Genomic DNA, 26727 nt, shown 5'->3' on the forward strand with positions numbered 1-26727 from the left:
AAATGGTCAGCACAAACACTGATATAGTTTTGGTGTGTAGATGAGTCAAACGAGACAGTTGATGAGTATATATTTATTGTGCTGCACGTCACACCTCAGTCTGATCTGCTTTGTGGAATTCGTTCATACCCTTGTATAGGTTTTCTTTGTTTTTTCCCCCAAAAGTATTTGCAGTAGCATCGCATATAGTTGACTGTAATCTGACACTTTTGCACAGCCTCCATTTACTCCTAACTCCAAGAAATCACGAGTGTTTATCTTCACCAGAGGTTTCACGCGTTTACAGTCATAACATTGATGAATCGCTCTTTACACGCATACTACTGTAATACAGCGGGGGTGGGGGGGGTTGGCTGTGTGTCATTCAGAAAACCACCAGGGGGCGATAGAGGATCAAAATGAAGTCTGAATTCAGGTACTGTAAGAAATTGGATATGTATGCTTGATGATGATGATGATGATGATGATATCACCATCATAATAACAGGACTATATTCAGCAAATAGAGAAAAGGGTCATGGGTTTGAGTCCAGGCATGATTTTAAGTTTAATTGGTGATCTTAGATTATGTATAACACCTATAACACATCCAACGAAGTCGAAACAACAACAATTAAAAACAACTTTTTATTTCTGAGCTTTGAATTCAAATCCAAGAGGTCGTATTGGGAGCAAAATACCTAAAATACCCCCCCCCCAAAAAAACATTAAACATAACATTGTTTGTTATACATACTGTAAAACTTCAGTATATCTGACCTTAGTTAGTTCGTTAGTTCGTTAGTTCGTTAGTTGGTTAGTTAGTTTCATCACTGGAAGTTTAGGAAAAATCAGAAATTAGAAGTTAGCATGATCAAAGTCACACTACTGAATCCTAATAGAATACAATGAAACGTGTCGATGAGGAGCAGGAGAGGAGGAGGAGGAGGAGGAGGAGGAGGAGGAGGAGGAGGAGGAGGAGGAGGACTTTGGAGCCCTAACAGACGCGCCAAGCGGACGCGTCTCCCCCTAGCGGCCGCAGGGGTGCAGGACAGGCTGTGTTTGGATGAGAGGGGCTGGGCTGAAAATAAGGAGCCTACATCCAGACCTCCACAGTCTGTCTCCGGCGGTTCACTGTTGCTCTCCCGCAGGCAGTCTCTCTCCTCCTCCTGCTCCTGCTCCTCCTGCGCCTCCTCCTCCTCCTCCTCCACCGCGCTGCTCCGCCGCGCCGCGCCGCCGCGCTGCCTCCACCTGCTCCGCCTCCGTCCACGCGCACTGCCGCAGCAGCACCCGGAGCCGGCGGACGGACAAGGACGATCAGCTGTGAGTACCTGCTTTTTATCTGCTCCTCCACCACAGAAAGAAAAAAAAACAAAACAAAAACATAATCTGTTAGTTTTTATAAGTCCACTATGTGTACGTGATGTTTTTTTTCTTTATTCAGTACAAATATGCTTGTAATTGAATTTTCACCATAATAACCAATTGAACATTTTCTCTTCTCTAAAGCTGAAATCCAGTTCGTTCAGTGTTCAGTCTGCTGTAGTGTTATCTAAACACATAGCTTGATCCTGAGCTGAGAGGATGTGTGGTAATAATTAATAATAATAATAAAAAAAAAAACATTTCCAATCTCTCCTTCATCCAGGAGCAGTCTTCTGGGAAATAAGGGAATACATATATATAAAGGGTGAAGATGGTGAAACTCGGGAGTAATCTCCAAGACAAAGGGGCCAAACCTGTGAGTGTGGAGGACGGCTTTCAGAATGTGCCCCTCATCACTCCCCTGGATGTTGGCAGCCTCCAGAGCCAAGCACCTGACAAGGTGAGAGACTGCTCTACCAACTGTGTGTGTGTGTGTGTGTGTGTGAGATAAGTGAGTGTTTCCCTGTTTGTTTCTGCATCTGTTGTTATTAACTCCCTGTTGTTGACCTCTGTCATCCTCAAACCCTCTTATGCTGAGCCCCCCCCCCCCCCGCCCCCCGCCCCCATCCACCCGCCCACCCATTCATTCACTCATTCACTCACTCCTTCATTTCAGCTGTCTGCCAGACACGTCCTTTGTTTTCCAGCTGAGATTAGGAGGCAGATTTAGTGCCAGACAGACTGTCATTTATCATCATGACATCCCATAGTAACTGCACTGCTGCTGGTTAATCCAGTTACCATGGTGGCGGCGTGGAGCCCCTCGGCGTGCATGCGGGGTTGGGACGGAGAGCCGCACTGATTGCACATTATAAAAATGAGTGGAGTCGCACAATGGGCAAAAGCTCATCGCCGCTTCCTCCACGTCTGAGCGCTTCATTATGCGTTTGGTGTGTTTCCCGCACGTCGTCCAGCCGGTCGATTCAATCTACTGTAAACTGTACAGGGAAACCACGCTACGCCTTATTGATTCGTTTGATCAATATTTTACATTGTCTATTCAGTGATTATTATCACTTGCAGCCATGAGACTTTTACATCCTAATTAACAATGTCGTTGGTTTCATGAACGTACATATGAGTGACTCTGCAGCTGCTTTTAGCTTTAAAGGGGTCATATTATTCAGCTTTTCAACACTTTCACATGGTCTCGTTGGTCTAAAAACCTTGTATTCAAAGTTTATTCCCCCAAATCCATCTTTTCCTTGATTTTCATCCATTTGAATATTGGATCGTAGCAGCTGCATTCAGAGTCTGCTGTGTCTGTGTGAGCTGGCAATGTGTGTGGCTCCGCCCACACACACCCATCTATGGGAAGAGGAGGAAGTACTTCCTCTCGTGGTGCCATGTGCCAGAGTAGAGCTGCCTGATTGTGGGAGGAGTCAAAAGGGAATAGCCTACCTTGATTGTGATTGGCTAAACCCCCGATGACACCATATAGGGTTTGATTTCTGATTGGCTGGTTGGAGCAACACACTTTTTAAAACCTGGAACAAGCCAGGGAGAGAGAGGACACACTCTCTTCACTTCGGAGATGTTGTTCCAGGTATGGGGACGATTATTACTGTCGGAAAACCTCTAGAAAGTGAATTATACATAATTAACACTTTAAACATTTGATCATAATTTCCTATTTCTTCTTAAATTTTAGTCGTGAATTGGGGAGAATACAGAAGACATGATTATAACGTGATGCTAAACACTGAGTCAGGAGCTGTCGTTATGTTTTGCTTAGGCTTTAAAGAAATGTCTCTTCAACCCGGTGAGTCTCTGATTGATGTTTTTAATTAGAAATGATGTGGGAAACAAGTGAAACGGACATATACAACTGGTGGAGGTGACTGTATGAAGGTTTTTTTTAAATATATAGGCCCAATGATAGTCATAGTCAGAGTACTTTCTTGCACATAATACAATACTGTACACAATAATGGTGCTCATTAGTGGGCAAGCAAGATTATTATTTTAGGGAAGAAATGTTAAAATAAGTGTGATTAATGACTTTTTACACATTTATATTACATTACACTGGGTCAATGCTACATATAACATATTTACCATAACACATTGGAATAAAATCCCTAAAGAGATTAATCAAGTGTGAGAAAACAACAATACTGTATGATCTCGTGTGTAAGTGGCTTTAGAAAGTCAAACCGAAGAAAACACTGACAGTGAGGACATCTGTAAGACGATCTGACAAATCTTTCATACTCCATTCCTGCACATCCCACAAATGCAATGTAGAAATATATGTTTTCCCAACTTACCGAGGTAGAATTAATCAACAAAAGACTAATTACCTCAGACTTCCATCAGCCTCACATTCAGTTCAGCCCAATCTTGAGTGGTAAATGTTTTTTTTTACCTTATGTTTGACACACCTGGTCTAGTGTGGAAACTACCCCCCCCCCCCCCCCCCCCCCAAAAAAAAAAAGCCAGCTGTAAACTCTGGAAGCCAGAGTGACGTTATACACATGAGGACGTTAACTAACGAGACACGTTAAAGCAGAAACTAACAGCTGTACGCCAAAATGTGCTGAAATGTTGTGTGGAAATTAATCATAGCCCCTGAGCTTCATTTCATCTCCCTGATAGCATCTTCCTGACAGCGGCGATAAATCAGCGCTGCTGCTGCTTTTCTGTCATTTCGGTGTGAATGCTGTAAATTGGATGAAAACTGTCCCGACTCCCCGATCGCGCCACAGCGATCCACCACCGCCACCGAACGCCTCCTCTTCTCCTCTTGAACCCGGCGAGAGTAAACACTGATTAATTAAACGCCAAGCAGAAGGACATGTGGGTGTGTAACGGCAGTGAAGTTGAAACGGTTTTAAAGCACACGTATCTGGTGAAAGTACGTGGAGCTTCAGCTTGTTCTCCTCGGGATCAAACAGCAGACGTGATGAAAACGACTGGCCAGTGGAGACGTTGCAGTATTTAGCAGTGAGGGGAAACGGAAACCTGTAAATATGCAACTGGAACCAGTTTGGTCTCGAAAAGGAATTATTACTTGTTCAAAGATTTAAAAAAAAAATTTTTTAGCGATACATCACAGTAAAGAAATAAAGATGTCACTTCTTTGGGACCTTTTAAGTATCAGCAAATTTCAGAGGACAAAAGATTTTCATTGTGGCCTTTAAAGAGCAAGTTATACCATCTTACAAGAGTGAGAGCAAGTGTCACGTTTTTCATAAAGACGGTATCCAATTCATGATCGGGGCTGTTAAGAGTCGTCTCTTATAGAGGCTTCAGTCACGAATGCTCGCTTAAAGTGAAAAATCCATTTGCAGACAGAAACAAGCGGCGCGGCCTGAACTCACATTGCGTATTCTGCTGAGGGAGGCACAGTCGCTTTTCATTTTACATACCTGATAACCGGGGGTGACTTGTCATTCACTGCAGTCGCACGCACACACACACACACACACACACACACACACACACACACACACACACACACACACACACACACACACACACACACACACACACACACACACACACACACACACGCACACACACACACACACGCTTGCTTGCACTTTTCCCAGCGGGGCTTGCGTGCAAACTAGGAGCGTGTAGGTGCAATGCAAGAGAGTGTGTGTGTGTGTGTGTGTGTGTGTGTGTGTGTGTGTGTGTGTGTGTGTGTGTGTGTGTGTGTGTGTGTGTGTGTGTGTGCCAAAGTGACAAGCCGTTTGTGTGAGCAGCCCTCTACTTGGGTGACACGACATTCATAGAGCTGTCAGTCATTTGGCCCAGATTAAAACCAGACCGAATGGAGTCAAGAACGTTGCTGCGTCCTGCAGTCACAGCTACCATTGTGTTGAGATTATAGCGCGTGGATATACTTATTACCTGAGCGCCAAGACTGACAGAGAGAATAACCTGAGGTGAGTTCGAGTTATTGTTGCCACGTGAAAAGAAAAAAGAGGCTCGGGAAGAAAAAATGGGCTCGCTGTATTTTCCCTGGACTGTTGGTGGATTTCGACATGCCTCAGAGGCCACATCCTCTTACTGCCGTCTGCTGCTTCTGGATAAAGTCCCTGACACTTGATGCAGATTTCAGATGCACTTCCCTCACAAAACGTCATTTGTTATTTTCTTCTTTCGGCTGCCTTTGAGACGGAATTATTTTAATCATTTTAATCTTCTCGCGAAAAAACAAGCGAGGTCATTTATGGGCAACGTGGACAGTGTGGGAGTCGTAAAAGGTCAATTTGCTGCTTAAGTCTGCGGATTTGTTTGGGAGCTGTGAGAATTTGTCTTCCTGATAAGTGATGCATGAACACAACGCCGGCCAAGAAGTAATGAATCTGTAATTGCACATTAGAACGGAGGAGATGTTAATGAAGGCCAGCACATTTTGTATAAAAACACTCGGGCAGCCACCGTGTACTGTACATGTGTACGGGGCGACAGTCCTTTCTTTTTAAATCACCACTGTCAGGGATTTTGTTGTCTTTTGGGTGAATCAGCTTCAAAGCTACAGGCTATTTAACAGGCTGACGCAGGAGTGGGCCGGACTGTTAAAATACTGCCATAATCACCTTTACATTTCTTTTCTCTGTCGTGGTGCAGAGCATATGTGATGAAGCTGTCTATATTTTCGCAAATACCACTTTTTTTTTTTTTTTTTTTTACCAAAAATGACTACAATGTTGACATAAAACCAATTTTAATGATTATATGTGGTGCAAAATACAGTAAAATGTCTAGCTCCTGTAGCTGTTGCATTTTGGTTTATTTTTATGATGATGCTATTTATCTTGCATGACAGCATCATCGATATCGCATTGTGTCCACTACTTTAAAACACATCTATGTTTTCCAATACATTTTTCCAATTTGAGTTTGGAGCAGTTTCTTGTGAGCCGGTTTTGGCCCACAAACCTTATGTTTGGCACCCCTGGTCCAAAGTATACATTAAAAAATCTCCTTTGGGTGTGTTTTTGAACTATATTTTAAAATCATTACTTCATTACCACTAGAAATCAGCTATGGTACATGCCAAAATATACAATAGAGTCTGTTAAAAGTGTAAAACGACCTACATTCACTTGAAATGCTCTATAAATAAGAGAAATACCTCACTAGATATTTATCATGGGTGAGTTAGGAGAACAGGCTCTTTCAGCTTTCAAGTGGCTCCTCAGATTTTAGTTTTGTTGATTTTATTAATCCATAAAAAATTATGTCCAGTAATATTGCAAACTGTCGTTAAACTATTTCTCCTAATTCCTTATAACTCGTCTTTAGTGTTGCTGGGGTCAGAGTCGCTCTGGCCATTCTCCCTGAGTCAGCTCCTTGTTGATCATGAGTTATTTGTCGAGCGGTATTGAAAGTGACAGCTGAGGTTCAGGACAGGAAGTGAATATTGATGTAATTCGCCTCATGAGCAGTTTGCATTGCCATAAAGTGGGGATCTAGACGATATCGAGCTCGAGACCTTTTTACTTGTTGCCATTTTATGTCCTTTTTTTTATTTTAGTATTGATCGAACCTCATGTTTAAAGGTCCATTTGTGCATTTGGAGGCGGGCACGTGTCACCGTAGAGTTCAGTCTGCCCTCAAGCCTTGTGATTTTGTGTTTCCTCTCCTTCCCTCTCTGAACTGTGTGACTGCTGCTCCTTCCTTTCTGGACGGATTTAAGACGGATTAGATGTCAGTGTGGAACCAAGTGGCATCGCGAGACTGAGAAAAGCTGGGTCTGCTCGATAACACACACACACACACACACACACACACACACACACACACACACACACACACACACACACACACACACACACACACACACACACACACACACACACACACACACACACACACACACACACACACAACTCTTCCTTGACCTTGTGTGGGCGGTAGCGGCGAGATGTGACTACAAAACTGATGTGTCACCGTCACTCTTGCTTTTAAGTCTCATTCATTTACACGTCGCACATCATTTTCAACATTTACTGTTGAGTTCTGACCTCGCTTACATCTGAAATATCTTCACCAACTGTGTCTATCCCGATGGATGTGACGGGTAACGGACAGATAGCCTGTGCTTCACATGTTGAATTTCTCCATGAGCCTGGATCCCGCGAGTTCACATCAGTGAAACCAAACGGCAGGGTTCGGTGGTAGTTTTTCCTGTAGATTGCAACATTATGTCTAAACTTTCACGTTGTGATTTTATAAATCATCGTCACGTGGTGTGAAACCAGCTGTGTTCGCCTTAAATTTGGAGAGATTATAGTGATTTAATGCAATTGTTTAGTTTTTTTTTTTTTTCTCCCATGCAGAAAGTGTTCACTGTTAATCAGCTTTTGTCAGACCCGTCGTTCTTGGCATCCTTTAAAGCTAAACGGAGGTTTACTGGGTCACGTGAAGTCGACACGTACCCCAGATCTGCGGCGCGGTTCTGAGCAGCTTTACAAATACGACCCCAGCTGTTTTCACCCTGATCCTTCCTGATGACTGCATGACCTGGCAGGCTACAGGGTTACCAGGGGATATTCGCAGGGGTGAGGTGAAGTCCGCGTGGGTTTACGGCACAGTCCGTACACACACACACACACACACACACACAACAGCGCGGAGGCATTAGAAAAGGTATTAGATTTGATTCCATCTGGGCGGGGACGCCATGCAGCCTTGGCTGGCTTGCCAATATCTTGATTGGATTGCTGGTAGTTTGAGAGAGAGAGAGAGAGAGAAAAAAAGAAAACAACAACAAGAGGATGGTGAAAGAAGAGAGTGACTCACAGAGAGACACATGAATCTCCTCTGTCATTTCTCCAAGAACAAAGAGTGGATACAACGGCCGGCTTCAAAGGCTGTAAGAGAATCATTCTCTTACTGAACACAACGCGTCTCATTCAACATCCTCACCCTTTTATAGTCCTCTCTCTCTCTCTCTCTCTCTCTCTCTCTCTCTCTCTCTCTCTCTCTCTCTCTCTCTCTCTCTCTCTCTCTCCATGGCTGTGTTTTCTTCTCACAAATGACTTTCAGAGTGGGAATCTTCGGTCAACAACCAAGTTTAATTTGACAAATCACAACAAATTACAAATAAACTCACATTTATCTGGACGACTGCGTACAAAGACTTTATTGTTGTGCCTGTTTTGATCAAAAGGTGTAAACAGGAGGTGTAAATCGTCTCACCCTGTTGTTGTGGTGAGAGGCATTTCCCCAGCTGGCTGGCCGTGACTTTTATTGGGAAGATTTATTGTAAGATATTTCCTGTGTCGTACCGCTTCTTAGGTCTTCCTGAATTTCTTCTGTTACACTTATTTTTCCCACAGCTTTGCTGTAATTCTCTGATATATTTGATAACCCCTCCATCAACACATAAACTCCATGGTATCATATTTCAGGCTCAATCACTCCAAACAAACACGAAAATCATAACATTTCCAGCAGATTGTTCTTGTTTAAATAAGACCTGATGCACTATACACTGTCATTTGAGTTATCTTGAGTTTCTGTTATTCTTAGTTTATTACCTGCAAAACGCATGTAAACTGAAAGTGAACACTATTTGTGCAAGGATGTAATTTATCACGCTTCATGCAAGATCTTAGATAATCTTTCCGTATGTGAAGGATGACTTCTGAAAACAGAAATTTCATGAAATGTTTTCCATGTATTTTCTCAAACCTTAATTCAAATGCCAAGCCTGTCATCAAATAATTAACTACATTCTATTTTAAAGGTTGTATTAATTGATTATAACTTATTTCACATTACAGGTCTGCCGGTAGCCATGGGCAACATTATTATTCTCATTATTCTTATTATTTGAAACAGAGATCTCCAGCCTGTATTACCAAAACACTTTGCACAAAATCAATATTAAGTGGAGCTGCAAAACATGATTACTTTTATAATTAGGCTGATGCAGCATTAAAAATGTTCATTTAAAGTTTTGTGTTCATGATTTTTCAATTATAATTATATAATTATTATATAATTTTGTACCTGTTGTGCACATTTCCCCCTCATTTTCAAGCTTTTTTCTTTTAGTAAATCGACATTTATGGTGGTTTTATCTATCTTTACCATTTTAGTTATTATTTTAGAGCCTTTTTCTTTTTTCCAGTAGTTAAGTGTCCTTTTGAAAATGACTGGTGTGTAAATAAGTTAAAAATAAGATAAAACATCCTCAGAGACGCAGGTTGAAGACCCCTGATATAGAATATCATTCAAATTACACCAAAAGTGAAAAATAACACAACAAAATCTTCAACCCACAGATATTAAAAGAGCTATCAGGGATAGAAATGCATACAATAAAAATAGACCTTGTTTAAACAGTGGCTTTAGGCCCTGTTTACATCCCACTTTATATAAAAACAGTAAACTTTCATGACATGTTGGCTGCTTTATCGACACAACACTGTTTTGTTGTTTGTTTGTTTTTAACTCCACCATCGTCTGGATCCTTGGAAACGTAAGTTTTTGCACCCGATACTGCACAGGTCTATATGAATGACATACGAAAGACACTTCAATGTCTCCTTTGTATTGTTCTCTGTGTGCAAAACACTGCCGACTAGTGGCCTGGCATGCAAACTACAATGTTTTTGAGGTATGTTATCAAAACTGCCAACTGCAAGATCCTTCACTTCAGATAATCGGCTCATATCATTTATTGTTGCAGTCTTCCACCACAAAAAAGACAAACTAATACAAAATTCATCTTTTACAAGGATAATGGATGGTATATCATCATAAATGTAATACCATTTATCATTTAAAGGTTTTCTATGGAATTTTATTGACTATTTCTCTTCATGTGTCGTCAGCATTCTGGATGTGAATATCTTCTTAATTTCATTGACCGGATAAGACAGGTTGCTCTCCAATCTCTACATTCTGTCAGACGAGCTCATATAATTAATGAGTCAATCAAGGATCAGAGAGAAGAAGTAGAGAGTACGAGGAAAATCCTGCATGATCTCCGTCGTCATATATATAAACGCAACTGCGGTGAAGCCTCGTGATTGTATTTCAGTCCTGCCGGAATTCAAAAGGCCGGCTTATTTTGATTCTGGCTTTGTAAATAGAGATGGAGCTATATCTCTGATACCGGGGGAAATGCAAATAACTGCTCTTACTTACATGCATGACAAGAAAAGCAGCAGCTCCAGTCTCCAGAGACCCACAGTGGATATTCGGGTGGAGCCCAGTGATTGGTGCTTAATAAAGCTGTGGAAAGCCTTTTTTTTTTTTTTAATCATTAATACAAATTGCAGCAACAAGCAAGAGCACAGTTTTTGTTTTTTTTGTTTTTAGTGTGATGAAGCAACTTTTAGAGCGAGATTATTTCAGTTTTATAGCCTGCGGCTTTACTGTTTTGTTATTTTTAGATGCAGCAGGCAGCTGTTTTCTGTTAAATTATCCCTAAAAACTCCAATGCACCAAACAGCAGAAATGATGTGCAACAATAGGCTGAACAAAGTGGCGGATTTAGCAGCCGGATATTTGCCTTATTTAATAAGCAATAATAGGCAATAATATTGAACTCCCCAGGTAGCTTCAGATATGCGAAGTGCTGCTCCATGTCTGCATGATTCATAAGAAAATACCTGGAAAAGGAACGCTTTACTTTCTGTTTTAAAAACAAATGTTGTTTCGTGGAAAAGTTTGAAGCCTTTTTTTTTTTCTTTTTGCTGCAAATGTTTGGAATTTAATTAATTCTCAATCATCCCAAAACATACAGCCAGAGCTCTAACTAAAAACATTTACCAACGTTCATTTCCAATTTTTCAAAGAATGACTTGCAAACAACTTATTGCCCGCTAAACTAATTTGTTATACAACCACAAGTACGACTCGGAGGACTTCTCTCAGTTTATGTTTTGCAGAATTAGCCTCTGAAACTTCACCAACTCAACCAACATGGCGATGATCGTAATAACAGGTCTGAGGAATGACAGACTTGGTGGAAGACGGGCAGTAAAAAAAGAAGTTCTGACAGCTTTTCCACAGGGAATCTGAAATCTGGAAGGAAGGGAAAAAAAACAACCCTGTGATTTGAGATGGAAAGATGGAGAGACACAAACGGGTAGTGGCAGGCTGAGTTTGACGAACTGAAACGGTCTTTTCCAAGATGTACTTTTACGCCCGTCATGTGTCATTCATTCACTTCTTCGTTCAGTCAGGAAGGAAAGACTGGGAGCCTTGAAAAAGACTTGAAGGAAATTAATGAGAAATGTTGACAAAACACTGATTGGCAGCTGTGAGATTACAACAAACTGTGGAGCTGTGTCACAGAGATATTATAAGATATATACTGATTCTTCATGAATAATTTAATATCGAGCAAATATCAAAAGACAGAAAAGCAAAGTGTTGCATTGTTGACGCACAATAATCTTTAACTACCGATACTTACAATTCTAAATCAAAGTATTGATATGTTATTAAAAAGTTCAAAATTGATGAACTATACTTTTTCAACACATGACAAATCTGAAATCTGAATAAAAGAACTTGAAATTTCCAACAATATGAAGCCTCAGTTCACCATTTGCTTTACTTCAGAAGAGTGTGGGAGCCATAAAAGAGAATTAAAAAAATGATAGGCGGTGGATTTTGTTTTTTTTTTCAGTTTGAACAGTGGGATATGAGATTATCCGGTGAGTCAGGATAAAGTAACTATAGAAGATAAGTGGATGTTTAATGAAATGAGCTTGACTAATAAATGTGAAAAAATTCCTTTCTACTTTTAATTGTAAATGAGTGAATTCACAAAGTTATCAAGTTCAGTAAATTGTGTCAAGAGAGGGTTTAAAATAGTAATCCATAGAAAAGCTATTCTTAAAGCCTCACTGACAAAATGTACTTTTCAGTCAGTTACATCTTGTCTCGGTACAAATTAGTCAAATCTTTTAAAATATCACTCTGCTCAGCCAACAAGTGACATTTGACTGATTTCTTGAGCAAGAGCGACCAAAGGGGACGAGCAAATGATCTAATGTCGATGTTCATGTGGTCTGTGCTGTCACTCTGCAGCGGCTGCTATTTTAACATTCCTGACCAGACGATGCTTCGCCTCAGTTTCGTTTGATGTCTGATTTGATGCTGAAGGTTCTCCTACTGTTCACCAGGACACCATGGACGATGAGCGTCACTGTTCAGGGTGGACCTCAGTTTGGATCAGACCCTCCCCTCTGAGAGCAAAGACCAAAAATTGGATTTTAAAAGGCCACGCCATATGGTACACATATGCGCGTTACAGTTTATGCAAATTGGCCTGATAGCTGTCGAGCTACTTGACATTGAGCACTGTCATTGACCGAGATGTCCCCTCTACTCCTGCAAAGACAAAAAGCAATTTGCACACGGCGGCTAATAGTCCTGAAATGTCTCTAAAGGAATCAAGAGAGAAACATAATAATAAAGGCTGCTGTATAATAATTAGAAACGGAGCTGTCAACATGTCTCTATTCATCCTGCCATGGCTGCTCATTGCCATCACTGATGTGACTTCTTCTTACATAAGGTATGGTTGAATAAGAGCTGGCTGTTCATAAATCAATGGTTTCCCAGGTTGAATTTAAAGCTGTCTAATCAACTGTCACTCTGTCGGGAGATTTCTATGAGCTGCTTATAGCTGAAGGGCTGTGTAAATGAGGCGACATTGATTGATGACTCCTTTATTAGGTGCTATGAAATAAAGGAATGAGAGGTGGAGGAGCAGAAAGAGTAATGAAGCAACTTAAAGCGCCGGTGTGTTTGAACCCGGCGGCCCCGAGCGTGTTCTTGTGAAATGAGCTACAGAATGAGTAAGTTGGGGCAGAATTGAGACATTAGTTAAGACTGCGCCGGAGCCTGACGCCTGGAAGCCGTCGGGTACGGGAGCCCCGGGGGTCCAATCGAAGGCATTGTGTTCCCGACACCCGCCGAGGCCTTCGGCTCTCAGATAAGAGCTCCGTGGAGCCGACTGACAGCTTTGTTATTCAGATAGTGGAGCCAGTTTGTGTGCACAGCAGTTCCTGGCTTTGTCTGGGAGTGACGGAGAGCTGCTCGCAGGCCGCGCAATTAGCCACAAGGACACCGGGACATTGTTTCCTGCCTTGTCTATTGTCCCCCTCCTCCCTCCATCCTTCTCTCGCCTGCCTTGTCATTTGTCCACCATTCTCCGTCCCGTCCTCTGGTGAGGGTTCGGTACACGGCGGATGCACAAAACAGCGGGGACACTTTGTCTTTTCAGTAATTGCCATGATGAAGTGAAACCTGGTAAAAGTGCCTCTCTGGTTCATTTAAGCCTCGGCCTCCAGGGAGCGGAGGAAAGCTAAATCAGTAAAATGGGGGTTGTGCAAAAGTGGCCACGAGTCAGTGCTGAGAGGACGACAAAGAGCAGTCCGACATTTTATTGGTTCATTACAGATATTGGAGGAAAAACAAAGCATATTAAAGCAGTGTCTGTTCATCTTGGGACCGTGGGTCCACACGTCTTAGATCTATTTTTAGACACTCCATTGATCCCCTTCGAGAAAATGCAGTGGTTTGTTGAGGGACCTTCAGTCTTAACCTTTGAACACCAGCTCACTTCCTCAACCTCTTCTTCATCTCATTCATGATCCTATCAATAAGATTACATTAACATCACAATATTCGGTCAGTGACTAACTGCTACACATGAAATATCAAGTTTCACTAGAACAGCTGGTTCCCAACCTTTTTTCTTCAGGGACCCAAGAACCGACACACCTTTGGGTTCACGCACCGTCTCGTCTTAAGCTTACAATTTCAAACTTTAATTCACCAGTTTTTCAGGATGTTCATCATGGCCATATCCTTGCAATGTAATGAACCTTTTGAATAGTAAATATTGTTTTTTTTTTTTTTTATTGTCTTTAACTGTTCACACTTCTGTTTTTAGATTTGTATGTCTATTTATGGACAGCATGCTGGCGTAGGTGTGGTTGTTTTAAAAGTGCTTGATAAATAAAGTTGAGTTGAGTTATTTAAAAGAATATATGTTTTTAAATACATGATACAGTCTTAATGGAAAGGCTTAAACTTAGCAATGCTGTGACATAACTTAATTATATGCCGATTCACCTATTGTTAGTATATAAAAAGTCTTAAAAGGAATGTTTTGCGCCCCCTGTGGGGGTTGAATCCCCTGGTTGGGAATCAGTGGCCGAGGAGACACAGAGTACCATCATATTTGCACAAATATGAACAAAAATCTCAGTTTTTCCCCAAGGATTCTTTTTTTTTTGTTGTTTCTTTTTACCTGCATTGAACAACAATGTCCTCTGCTGCCATGTCGTCAATCTGTGTTGCGTTTAAACTGGGAGACCTCATATGTCACTTTCACCCTCCAGCGACTTCGGTGTCTTGACTAAAAACCGACCGAGTCAGGATTTCAACCACTGATTTTGTGATTAGAGGAAAAGCTCAGCTGCCTACTAACATGCTTTGTGTCCTGCCACCCCCCCCCCCCCCCCCAAAAAAAAAAAATGCTTCTAATTGTGGTTCAAGTGTCAAAATAAACTCAAATAATAATGTTTAGGGATTCCTAAATTACTGGATTTCTTTTGGTTTTGATTATATCAAAACTATTGTTCTTGAAAAAGTTGAAATACTGAGTCACAGTTGAGATTTCTGGTAAAATCCCATCCTTTTTAATTGAATCACTGACTCCTGACAGTTTAATATAAAAGTGGAGGAGTTTGGGACTTTGACTGGGTGTTTGTGACCTTTGAGTTTTGTCAGACTGACAGGACGGCAGGACTGAGCTGCTTTGACCCTTGTTTTTTATTCTCAGCGTCAAAACAAAGCACAAAGTTTTCTCCTCAGTTCTTAGGTTTTGGATCTTGATATCTTTTGTTTATTGTTGTTTTTAGGAGACCGTAGAGCTAACAGACATCTCAGTCTGCACGGAGGTTCCTGGTGGTAATAAGCATTCGGTCTGATTTATGTTCTGGAACTGAGATTTGATCCATGCGAGAATAACAAGTCCATGTTTTCCTCATAATGCAGTGTGACTACAGTGGATCTGACAGTTGTACTATAATATGTGCGTGTGCACCTTGTGTTTGCAGAATTTGATTTCCCTGCAGCTTACTTTACTTTTCTTCCATGCCACACAGTTTACACTCAGACTTTCAGGTATCGAGCTGTGAGATCACTTCAGTCTTCCTTATTTAAAATGGCTTTTCATCACATTTGCACTTCAGTAGAATTCATAGTGAAAGTGTTTGCTTTCAGTGTTGTAGATTTGTATTCCCAGATGGCTCACAATGCCTCAGACTATGTGTATTTAGCCTTTTTTTTTTTAGAGGACTCATAGGGACACATTTATTCTGTACGTATAGAAGGCACAGTCTGTATAATCTATAAATAAAAGATTTTACTCAGGAGGTAAAGAACTCTGTTTATCCAAGATAAGGGGTTTTAATCCAGCCAGAATACCTTGGAGGAGCTTATAAGATCTTCCCCATAAATCTTGCACATGTAGTAAACTTTGCAAAGTGCAACACACTTTATATTTCCAAGGGTATGGAAAACACTAAGGACAAAAGTTCTCGTATCGTACTTTGCTATACATTCATACATACGTGAAGGCAGCATGCACAGTAATATGAGTGAATCATGTTTACATTTAGGTGATGGTACAATGTAGTTTTAATAATTTGATAGAAGTACTTTACATGACTTGATTATTTTCACCCAGCACTTGTTTTTTGTTTTAGTGGATGCATTGGCCTTAAAACCTAGAATCAAAATTCTGCAGTTCATCTTGTAAAACCTGCTGTGGCCACCAGCAAGATCTGAATACCATTACCATTATATATTACCACTGCTGCAAATCTGCTATTTTCACTCCAATTCATTTGATGACTTATTAAATATGTCTCAATGATTCCCACCTCGAGCATCAACCTTCGCCGTGATTTGCACCCCATGCACCTTCAATATTTGGATTTCCTCTCCTCTCTCAGGTGGTGGTGAAGACTCGCACGGAGTACCAGACAGAGAAGAAGCGGCTGAAGGTTCCCAAGGTGGAGGAGTTCACCATCAGCTTCACCGACGGGGTATCTGAGAGACTTAAGGTAAGGAAGAGTGGAATGGAAAGAACAGTAATAACGCTTTTCCAGTGGGAGTTTTGTCATCACTGCTCTAATTATCTGCCAGATATTGACACATCTGACATTTACCCCACCCCCCACCCCTCCACCGCCCTCAACCTGAGCAGTTTGAACTCTCGCTTGCCCTGAGAGATGCACCTGTCCTTGACTCAGCGGGATAAATACACAAATACAATGCGGTACGGATTCGCTCAAACAAATGAAACAATGACAAATAATGTGACCTTCTCATGGAGACATGAACATTGTGCTCTCAGTCTTTTTTTCCCACATAATCATGCAAATGCATGCAGGCACACCGGCTCCCATGATGGAAAGAAACGGAGTAGGTTCCCCGGTAATAACCTCTTGTTTCCCATTTTATGTGGCTGTGCAGCGGTGATTAAGTGACACTTTTTTTTATTGTGTGCTCGTAAGTTCCGTCACGATATTTTATTACTTGTCATTATTATTGAGTTCTTTAGGGAGATGTTCCGTTTAGATGTGTTCATTTACTATCATTTAGTTTAGTTTAACATGTATATAAATTATAACTATAACGAAACAAATGTGACATTATAAAAAACGGTAAGATTTTTGCATTTTACATGACAACTCAATATGAAGTTATTGATGAAACATTGTGATTTAAAAATGTTACTATAAAAATGTTAGTATAATGAGAGAAAGCTCTGCATGGCTGCAATGCACTGAGATAATCAAACTTTATTTGTTTTTATTCTGAGAGCTACATCAAGGCCACTGAGTGAAAACCTTCAAGAAAAATTTGTTTCAATAAAACATATATTGACTGTGTATTCTACTTATATTTTCCTCCCCTGTAAGTATTCAGAACTACATGAAGAGAAGAAATCCCCAAAACGCTACTACACCACTATTTAAAAATGTATGAATTTCATATCATAATATGTAACTTACTTTATTTTTTATTCAGCTGCAGATTACGCTTTTTTTTTTGTACCTTTATATTTAGCTGAAAACACTTAATATTCGTCTAAATAGTATTTTGCTCTGGATTGTGGCCTGCAGGGTGCAATTTGCACGGCTTAAGTACAGCTCAAGCCATTATTTAGTCATATCATTTTTAATCATCCATTATTTAAATATAACACAAATTAGTGTGATGAAGACAAACTGACATTATTAAAGGTGCAGTGCATAAATATACAAATGTGACAGTTGCAGGCTGGACTGCTTTTAATCAGCAAATGTCTTTTTGTATGTCGAACCATCAATTACGGACACACTAATATCACCTTTTCTAAAGTACAAATACTAACCTTTATGTACTTGCTGGCACTAAATATCGAGTACTTACTAGTTCATGCTCCATACGCAAACGATGTACGATTGTTGCGAGCCACCTCCGCACGGCGTCTCCATCGACGCCACAGAGGATCTTACTGAGGAAGTGTGAGTTTGGGTATTTGTGCATCCCCAGAAGAAATACTCCTGACGTGACTTATTGATGTGACGCGGAGCATGTGCGATGCGAGGAAGCGAGTTTAGAGGTAATAACGCGAGCTGGACTGTAGATAAGCGAGGGGGTCTAAAAATATATTTATTTGATGTGTTTTGGGAGTGCAGGTGAGATCCCGGCGTTAAGCATCAAAAGCACCGTCATCGCCGCGGCGCTCTGCTCACTCTGCTGCAAGAGGAGGCCACTGAGAACTCGCGTTGTCATGGCAGCAAAGAAAACCTCCCTCCATGGCAACCCTGAATGAGAGCGACGAGGAAAAAAAAAAAAAAAAAAGTGCACAGGCAGAGGAGTGCAAATGTTTAAGTGTAGGTGTGTAAGAGAAGAGAGTTGACGCCACATGGGGAGGCGTTTCAGAGGAGGAGAGTCAGATGTGAAGGATATGGAGCATTTTTATGGACATTTTCCAACAAGGAAGTGTGAAAAACAGACACTTCTGCAAAGTCACGGTCCGAGGTAGTGACTTCCTGCAGTTTGGGCTAGTAAAGAGAGAGTAGTCAGGGAGAAAAGGACAGAGACGGCTCGTCGCCTGAAGGATCAGGTTTACTCGCTTGATGCGAGCGTGAGGCACAGATAACAGATGTCAGAGATCCTGAACGAAAAGTACAAAGAGACAACAGAGAGGAGGAAGCACTGATAGAAGTGTAGCAGGTCGTTTGCTTCTATTAGGCCAAAGGTCTTACAGATTGTTGGGAATTAATCCCTACAGCCATTACCAATAATATATTTCAGTGATAACTTGATTAGGGAACGAGACACTGAATGAATGTATGTGTCCTGTGAAGTTGGCAGCGCTGCTCTGATGTGTTTCTTTGATGTAAAGGGGGTCACAAAGGTTCTCTTGCTTGCAATAACATCCTCCCTGAATCTTGGTGGACTTTGCATGTTTTCTGTGGGTTTTCTAAAGGAACTCTGGTTTCCTCCCACTGACTAAAAACACGTGTTTGAGATTAACTGGAAACTTAACATTGTCAATGTGTCAATGGACTGTCCAGGGTGTACCTCATCTTCACCCAGTATGACTGGTTTGTTGGATAAAACATTGGATAGAACAGGCATGGATGGATGGATGGAAGGTTGGATGTGTAGATTCTGGCCTGTTAGCTAAGTAGCATTGTTCATTGATGGGATGTGTGGTTCCACTGGGTGGATATATTCCTTCCATCCATGGAAAAAAGCTCTCTGGATACAGGACACCAGAAGAGGTTATGAAAACTGAATGAGTCTCATTTACATTCACACACTGTTACATTGAAGCGTTGCTGCCAAGGTTAAGTAGAAAACCGGTCCTGTGCAGCGCTCCAAAGCTGTGAAATGACAAGGGTTTCTTGGAAATGGCAGCACTTATGGACACGAATGTGAAGATTTTCTTACTTTTAGAAAATACTGCTTTAGCCCATCATTATTTCTGAGTCTGGATTGCCTCCGGAGTTCTTTATTGATTTCAACTTCAACCATGTAAAGAACTGGGTGACATCTTTTAAAAGCTGTATTTGAAACTCGGCAGGTTAGAAAAGGGTCAGGAGTGGGCGATGTGGATGAAACATTGTTTGTCATGACCTGTTAAATCAAGATATCTGCTTCTCTGCGTCTGGCCTGTGATGGACTGGTGTAACCTGCCTTCACCCACCGTCGGCTGTGATCAGGTTCAGCTCCCCAAGGCCCTAAAGTTTGCATGAAAAATTGATAGATGCTTATATAACTATTACAATCCTTTCCCATGGAGTGAGTGCAATGGACACCTCACTTCTCCCTATGTGAAACACAACACATGCTTGTACATGTGACATATAACAGTGGGATATATATTTATGAATGTGTATCCTACATATTGTAATTAGAGAAATGAATGCTATTTAAAGCAATATACAGGTGATATAACATTAACATCATTTTAATGATACTTTCTGGTGCAAAATACAATGAAATGTCCAAAAAACTCCATTTGGTAGCTGTCTTTCATGGCAGCATTACTGATATCTCAGCTTGGATCTCAGTGTCATAGGGACTAAGAAACCTATGTTAAAAAGAGGTTTTTTTGTTGGCTGTTTTTTGTCCCACAGGCCTTATGCTATGGAGATATAATAAAAGTGAATCTGCCCATGTCAACTTAAAGTTCAAAGATTTATTATCCTGGTAGTATTTCCAAAATAGCCGTTAAGTTGCCGCAGTAACTGGGGTTATTGATGGCATGGCTGGTCCATTCGTACAGTTTAATATGTGACAGTTTGCTGAGCAAAGCCTTTGATCGTACGCTGCTAAACTCCAGGATGTCGCAGTGAGTATTTACTATGAGTGCCTCAGTTCAGCCACAGAGAGCGAGCGGCGCCTTAAATCTTCCCATGATACATCGGACAGGTGTTTAAAGCTCGCGGGATACACGGAAGCGGGGTGAATCGAGATGCAGTGTCAGGAGGCGAATATACATGTGTACGTTGAGTGGGCTTGTTGAGATTCCGCCGCTTTTATCAGGGCTGTTTGTGAAAGTGCCGCAACGGACTCTGTCGTCGTCCCCGGCTTGCCACATCACATCAGCTTTTGTGAGGCAGAAATGCATTTCAAGTCCGTGTGATTTTGTGCGACGTCGTTTAGTTTGGGCTGCTCGGCTGGATCCGCTCGCTGTGCTTGACTGGCAGAGCTGATTCTGCAGGCACACACACACACACACACCCACACACACAGAGAGCACAGAAGGCTGCACGCTGTGCTGTGCAGAGCAAACATTTCTGGATGAAAAGCTTGCACATCTCTTCTCTCTTCAAAGCTTTGCAGATTGTGTTGATGGATGAAGAGCTCAGAGTGTAAAATGCTCTCTAATCTGCCCTCCCTCTCTGCCTTGTTGCCGCTTTCCACTCTCCATCCTGCTCCGGGTTCTTCTCTTTTCATATTTCTGCTTGCGAGGTGGATTCTTTCTTTCTTTTCAGGGTTTGTTTGGGAAAATTTGCAATACAGTTGCACTTGTACCTGACGTGTTGTTTTTCCAGACGTTCAGGCTTCTGCACACGTGCACAGCTGTGGCATTGTCCTCGTGAACAGTGAGAGATGCTCAAGCTCGCGAGGCACAGCAACGGCCACATGGATGAAAGGAAGAAATGCAAGAAATGCCTGTATTTCAGTTTGTGTGATGGTTTCATCTTTCTTTACCCTCCACTCTGCCTCTATTATCCCTCCTCCTCTCGGTTTCCCAGAGGTGCCTCCCTTCAGACCAGGCTCATGTGTCATCGCTTCCTATGTCCCTCTCTTCCCTCCCTCCTACGTTTGTTCTCCGTCTACCTGATTGCTCCCAGCCGGTTTGAACTGCAGTGTATTCCCTGTAGTTTCTTTCTTCTTTAAAATCATTTTTTTTTTTTTATTGTTCCATGTATGAGGGCATGTTTCCCACGTCATTAGCTTTCTGAAACAAAGATGGAGTCCAAGTACCTGAATTTCACTTCTTTTACATAGAGCCGGTTAAACAAAGAGAAAGACCAGCCCATACTCGCTTCATTTTAACGTTCATTAGTAACTTTCAAAGCAGCTAAAACCTTCCCACCCCCTTTGGATTAGCATTATTTTTAAGTATTCACTATTCTTTTTCTTTTAACGAATTTCCTTTTGTAGTTAGATCCTTCCACTCATCTTCTAAAATGTTTGGACGGGTTTGTCGTCCACCACGGGACAGACACACAGAGACACACAGTCAAACACACTCACATTCACACTTACTGGCGATTTTCAAATCACTACCGGTAATTAACCTTCAAATGCATGATTTGGACTGTGGGAGGAAATCAGAGGAAAACGAGGGGAACTTCTCACAGAAATGCCACTAAGCCTCGACGAGAACCGTGAATATTTAGCTCGAGTTCGAAGATATTGTGTCAGTTTTAAAATTGAGTTTTTTTTTCAGTACCCCTGGTCCAATAACTACAACTTGACTTTTGACTTGCTTGAACTGGGGAAAGTTGTTTTCCATTCTTGGCCTAATGTGTAACATATATCAAGAAATGATATCAGTTAACAGCGAGCCATTAGGACACACGACTATGTATAAATGTGCATCGTCTGCATAGCTGTGAAAGTAGATGCAATGTTAGATGCAACACTTCCTAATGGTAACAAAGAGAGATTTAAACATGCATGGACTGAAAATTATCCCTGTATAATATTACATCTGCTGATATTCATAAGACATTTTCCCACCAGAAAGATATTATTTAAACCAGTTACCAACATTACCAGAGTGAGGTCTGTTTTAAAAGAATTATATATCTTGGTACGTTACACAAGCTTATTTGTACTCAAATGAAACCAACAACAGATAAATTATTGAAAGTGTTTTAATAAAACCCAGGGCCGTACCGTGTCAGTATGAAAGTGAACCGGAACATTTTGGATTTTGTGCATTAATCAACTTTACATCTTCTGCACTGTGGCGGAACCACTGAAATCCCTCTCATCCAATCTGGACTTAAAATGCAGGCAAAGCGCCATGTTGAATTGAATCAGCTGTTTTCCCCCTGTTTTATTCTGGAAGTTCTTTCCCTGCACACAGTTGAAGACGAGACACCATGTACTCGCCTCGACACAGATGTAAACGTCCGGAGTGTTTCACTCTGTTTGTGGAAGATCAGATCAGAAGATCTGCACCATAACACTCAGCTGCAGAGTTCCTCATTAGAGGAGGCTGTGAAGATTCCAACGCTTGGAAAAGGTTGGAAGGATCAGCCCGGCTCAGTCGGGGAGGGATGGATTGTTGCAGGTGTAGAGATTGATGATGGGGAGGTTGAATTTGTGTTGTCCTGCTTGCTTTCTGGCTCGCTCTCTCTTCAGAGAACGCGGTGTGAGCTGGCCCCGGCTCTCGCCCCCACGCAAACACACACTTCAAACCCACACGCAGGGCGGACACACTCAGACTCGCAGGCAAATGCCAACACAACAAACCCCATTAAGCACAAGCACACACACACACACACACACACACACACACACACACACACACACACACACACACACACACACACACACACACACACACACACACACACACACACACACACACACACACAGGTATCGAAAAAACGACCACATGACGGTGCCATGAGTGCCAAGCTGAATAACACACTCGCTGCCAGGAGAAGTCAGCAGGCCTGTACAGGTAGCGGCACAATCGTCCAAAACAATTATCCTATTATTACTTCCATTTTGCCTTCAGATAAAAGCTTTGCTGCAGCCTGCCGCCTCCACAGTGGACCTTCACTGTGCGTCAGGTTGGAGGTAATTACTGCTGCTTTTTGAAACCATACACAGCCTCCTGTTCCACATATCACTGCTCTGTGGTATTTTTTTTTTTTTTTATAGATGACTCAGAGTGGGCTGATTGTAGGGAGTGTTTGTAGCCTTCGCCTAGTTTCAGTTAAACACCCCCACATACACACACACACACACACACACACACACACACACACACACACACACACACACACACACACACACACACACACACACACACACACACACACACACACACACACACACACACACACACACACACACACAGAAGCAAACAATACGCTGAGCAACTGATTCATCCTTAGTACTAGTGTTATACACTTAGTTGTGTGTGCTGTTTGAGGAGGAGTTTATCAAAGGGAGTTTTTTTTTTCAACTTGAAATGAGAGAAAACAACTACTTAGCTCTTAGAAAAGAGGATAACAGGTGTTATGAACACTGATATCTATGTGTTTGTATATGACTCCCCTCGTGGGCATCTGTTTCTAAAGATATATACATTCGAAACCACTTCACGTTAAAAGCAAATTGCTATTATTGACTCAGTGTGAAATGCAACTGTTTTGTAAAAGGAGTCTTGTTGTTTCACGATGTCGTTCCCCTAAATTTCACGCCCTTGTGGATTTCCTGTGATTCGCTTCAGCAAGAATAATGAAAATCAAGGAGAACAGGATGAAACAGGCTACTTGTAAGACAAAATTGAGGTTAAAATGTCAATAAAACAGGGAAAGCTTTATCCTTAAAGAAAATCTGTAACATTGAAATAAACTCCACCTTGCTTTTATTTATTTTTTTCAAAACCCCTATAGATTTGTTGGTATTGAAGACATTTACTGAACAAAAAGTCATCACACCTTCGGCATCATTTGAAATGTCATCTCGTGACGAAACCTATCCAGATCATGTTGCACATCAGTGGTGATGGACTTTGATATAGAGACAAACAGAAGACACATTTACACCAGAAGAAGATGAATAATAAGTCATTGCTAATAATAATAATAATAATAATAATAATAATAATAATAATAAGTCATTGCTCCCACCTACACAGTAACAAAGAGTTGTCCTGTGGTCCCGTTTCCACATTTTTTTTGTGTTTTTGTTGCAAATGCTCATGGAGAAGAATATGTTATAAACATTAACAATGGTGTTCAGTTTTCACTTGAAAACCTTGTGTAAATGGGGCCCGAAGCTATTTGGTATCATGTTTCCTGAAAAACTTCAAATGATCAGAATTTGATGCAACATTATTTGAACTGAACATAATGAAACTAATGACAAGAGCACATTTGCAGAGACTTTCTTGTCGCTTTGAGGAGCCCGTGTTCAGTGAGTTCTGCTTTTGTCACTACTAGTATTTAAGCGCAACAAAATGACATGATACTGTTGCGAACCATGATTTTTAGAGCCATATCAGGGAAATCACATCTTATTTTCAATCGCAGGAAGCGCATGATATCCAGGACAGATAGTCAAACTGTTGGTTATCCTTGTAAATCACTGTATTTCTATTCAGAGTGGTTCCTAAAGTCTCCTGATGTTAAAATAAGATTTTCAAGGCTTCTGGTTTTGTAAGAGGGGGCGTGCTCATCATTGCTTGGCTTCACTGGAGTATTTCCCTGCTGCACAGATTCCCTGCAAGTGTTTTCTTTCCATTCATTTTGATGCAGAAAATGTGTCAGTGACTTTGGTGAGTTTTCAGCTGAATCCAGTTCAGAAGCCTTTCTTCCAATAGAAACAACATAGAGCAGAAATATTTCATGATTTTACCACTACAAAAGAACAAAAAAGCTCTCATCTGTGATTCCAGAAACTCTTAACGGCATATCGGCAAATACTACAACATGGCTCTCAAATTTACACCCTACTTACACAGGTATGCTGTTGGGGGTTGGGTAAAACTTAATCTATTTCGTTACGGGAGAATATGAAGAAACAGGCTGAGGAAAATGCATTAGGTGAATATATTTATGAACTGACAACCGGAGGGGGATAAGTGCCTCGGGGCTCTCTAGCTTCTCCTCTCAGCTTCTTTTTTACACACAATTTTTTCTCTCTCTCTCTTTTTTTTTTTTAAACAGATCCTGTGCAGACTGCAGTGTTGTAATGGACTTGCATATTATTGTCGACGGCTGTAGGTTTGCCAGAGGCAGCTTTAAAGAAATTGTTGAGAAAGGTGGAAGTTAACCTGTTGGAGGACTCATCCTTGTTGCCTTTGGCTCTCACACCGCATCCCTCCGCTTCTCTTAGTCCTTCAGGGGAAGTATTATTGTTTGTATTTTGTACATTTCTTCATGAATTCATGAGAATGTGTGACGAAATGGTTTGGCCAAACAATAATTGAAATAAATGCACTCTTTGTAATAACATGCACACTATAATGTTGGCACATTTTGGGTTGCATCTGTATCCAAAATGTGGAGAAATTGTGACTTAAGGCTTGATCATGGATATTGGACACGTTGAAGATTCAAGATTAGTTTTATTGTAATTCAGCAAAAAAAAAAAAAACCATCAGGGATGCATGGGAAGAAGTTAATATGAGTGCCATTCATGTAAAGTTTCTGAGTGGTTTCAATCACCTTCTAGTTCAGGGTACACATGCAGCACAATTTCATCTTGAGTGGCCCAGGTTGGTAAACAGTGACATAATAACCTTTAAATGTAAACTTTATTTTGTTATTTCACAGAGTATATGTGATGAAAATGTCTATATTTTTGCAAACCCAAACAATTACTCCCGGAAAATTACTACAAGCTTTGCATAAATTCAGTTTTAATTAAATTTTCTGGTGCAAAATAAACTGCTCCTACTGCTGTTGTGTTATGCATGTTTGTACAAACTCACCCTGACAGCTTGACTTTGTGCAACAAGTTAGCCAGTTGTCATGCTGATATTTCAGCTCAGTCTCAGTCTCAGTGTTGTATTTTGTCTGCTGCTCTTAAGAAATGAGTTTAAGTAATCAATGTTTTATTTGACATTCTGACCATTTGCTTGTTGGTTTGGCGAATCAGATTTGACTCTCTCTCTTTCAGCCCTCTGGCCTTATGTTTGACATATTTAGGATAATTGTGTGCACATACCAGACACACTGAGGATGGAGTCTGACAGATGTGTGCCATTAGTTAATCTATGGATCTTATTGTTGGATATTTGTGCCCCACTTATGTGGAGTGATATTTCCAAAACCTCTATTGTTGCTGTTATTTTCCCACAGCCTTGACTTTGTGACTCGTCGTCTCTCATGTTGTGTTTTTTTTCTTTTTCCTTTTTTATTTCAAGCCAAATCCAGATTTATTTGCTGTAACGATCCAGCATTGTGAAATAACTTTCCCTACGAACCTGTGGTATCATATTTCATTTTGAGCTCGTGGGGGCTCATTGCTCCCTCCAGTGGTGACCGCAAACGAACGAACGAACACAGAAACGATACAATATCCAGACGATCATTCTATTTGCATGGGCGT

At 41.2% G+C, this 26727-nt stretch overlaps 1 protein-coding gene across 1 annotated transcript in view; it reads left to right on the plus strand.

The window, feature by feature from the left end:
- Positions 1-1675: 1675 nt before the first annotated feature.
- Positions 1676-26727, plus strand: part of nsg2 (neuronal vesicle trafficking associated 2) — a gene marked incomplete at both ends in the record, with an annotated part of 44459 nt that continues 19407 nt past the window's right edge. The window contains 2 exons of the mRNA XM_080509249.1: positions 1676-1804; positions 16362-16472. Of these exons, the coding sequence (XP_080365375.1) occupies positions 1676-1804; positions 16362-16472 (240 nt within the window). The remainder of the gene's footprint in view (positions 1805-16361; positions 16473-26727) is intronic.

This window comes from Blennius ocellaris (genome assembly GCF_963422515.1).
Source record: "Blennius ocellaris genome assembly, chromosome: 14".
Taxonomy (NCBI): Eukaryota; Metazoa; Chordata; class Actinopteri; order Blenniiformes; family Blenniidae; genus Blennius; species Blennius ocellaris.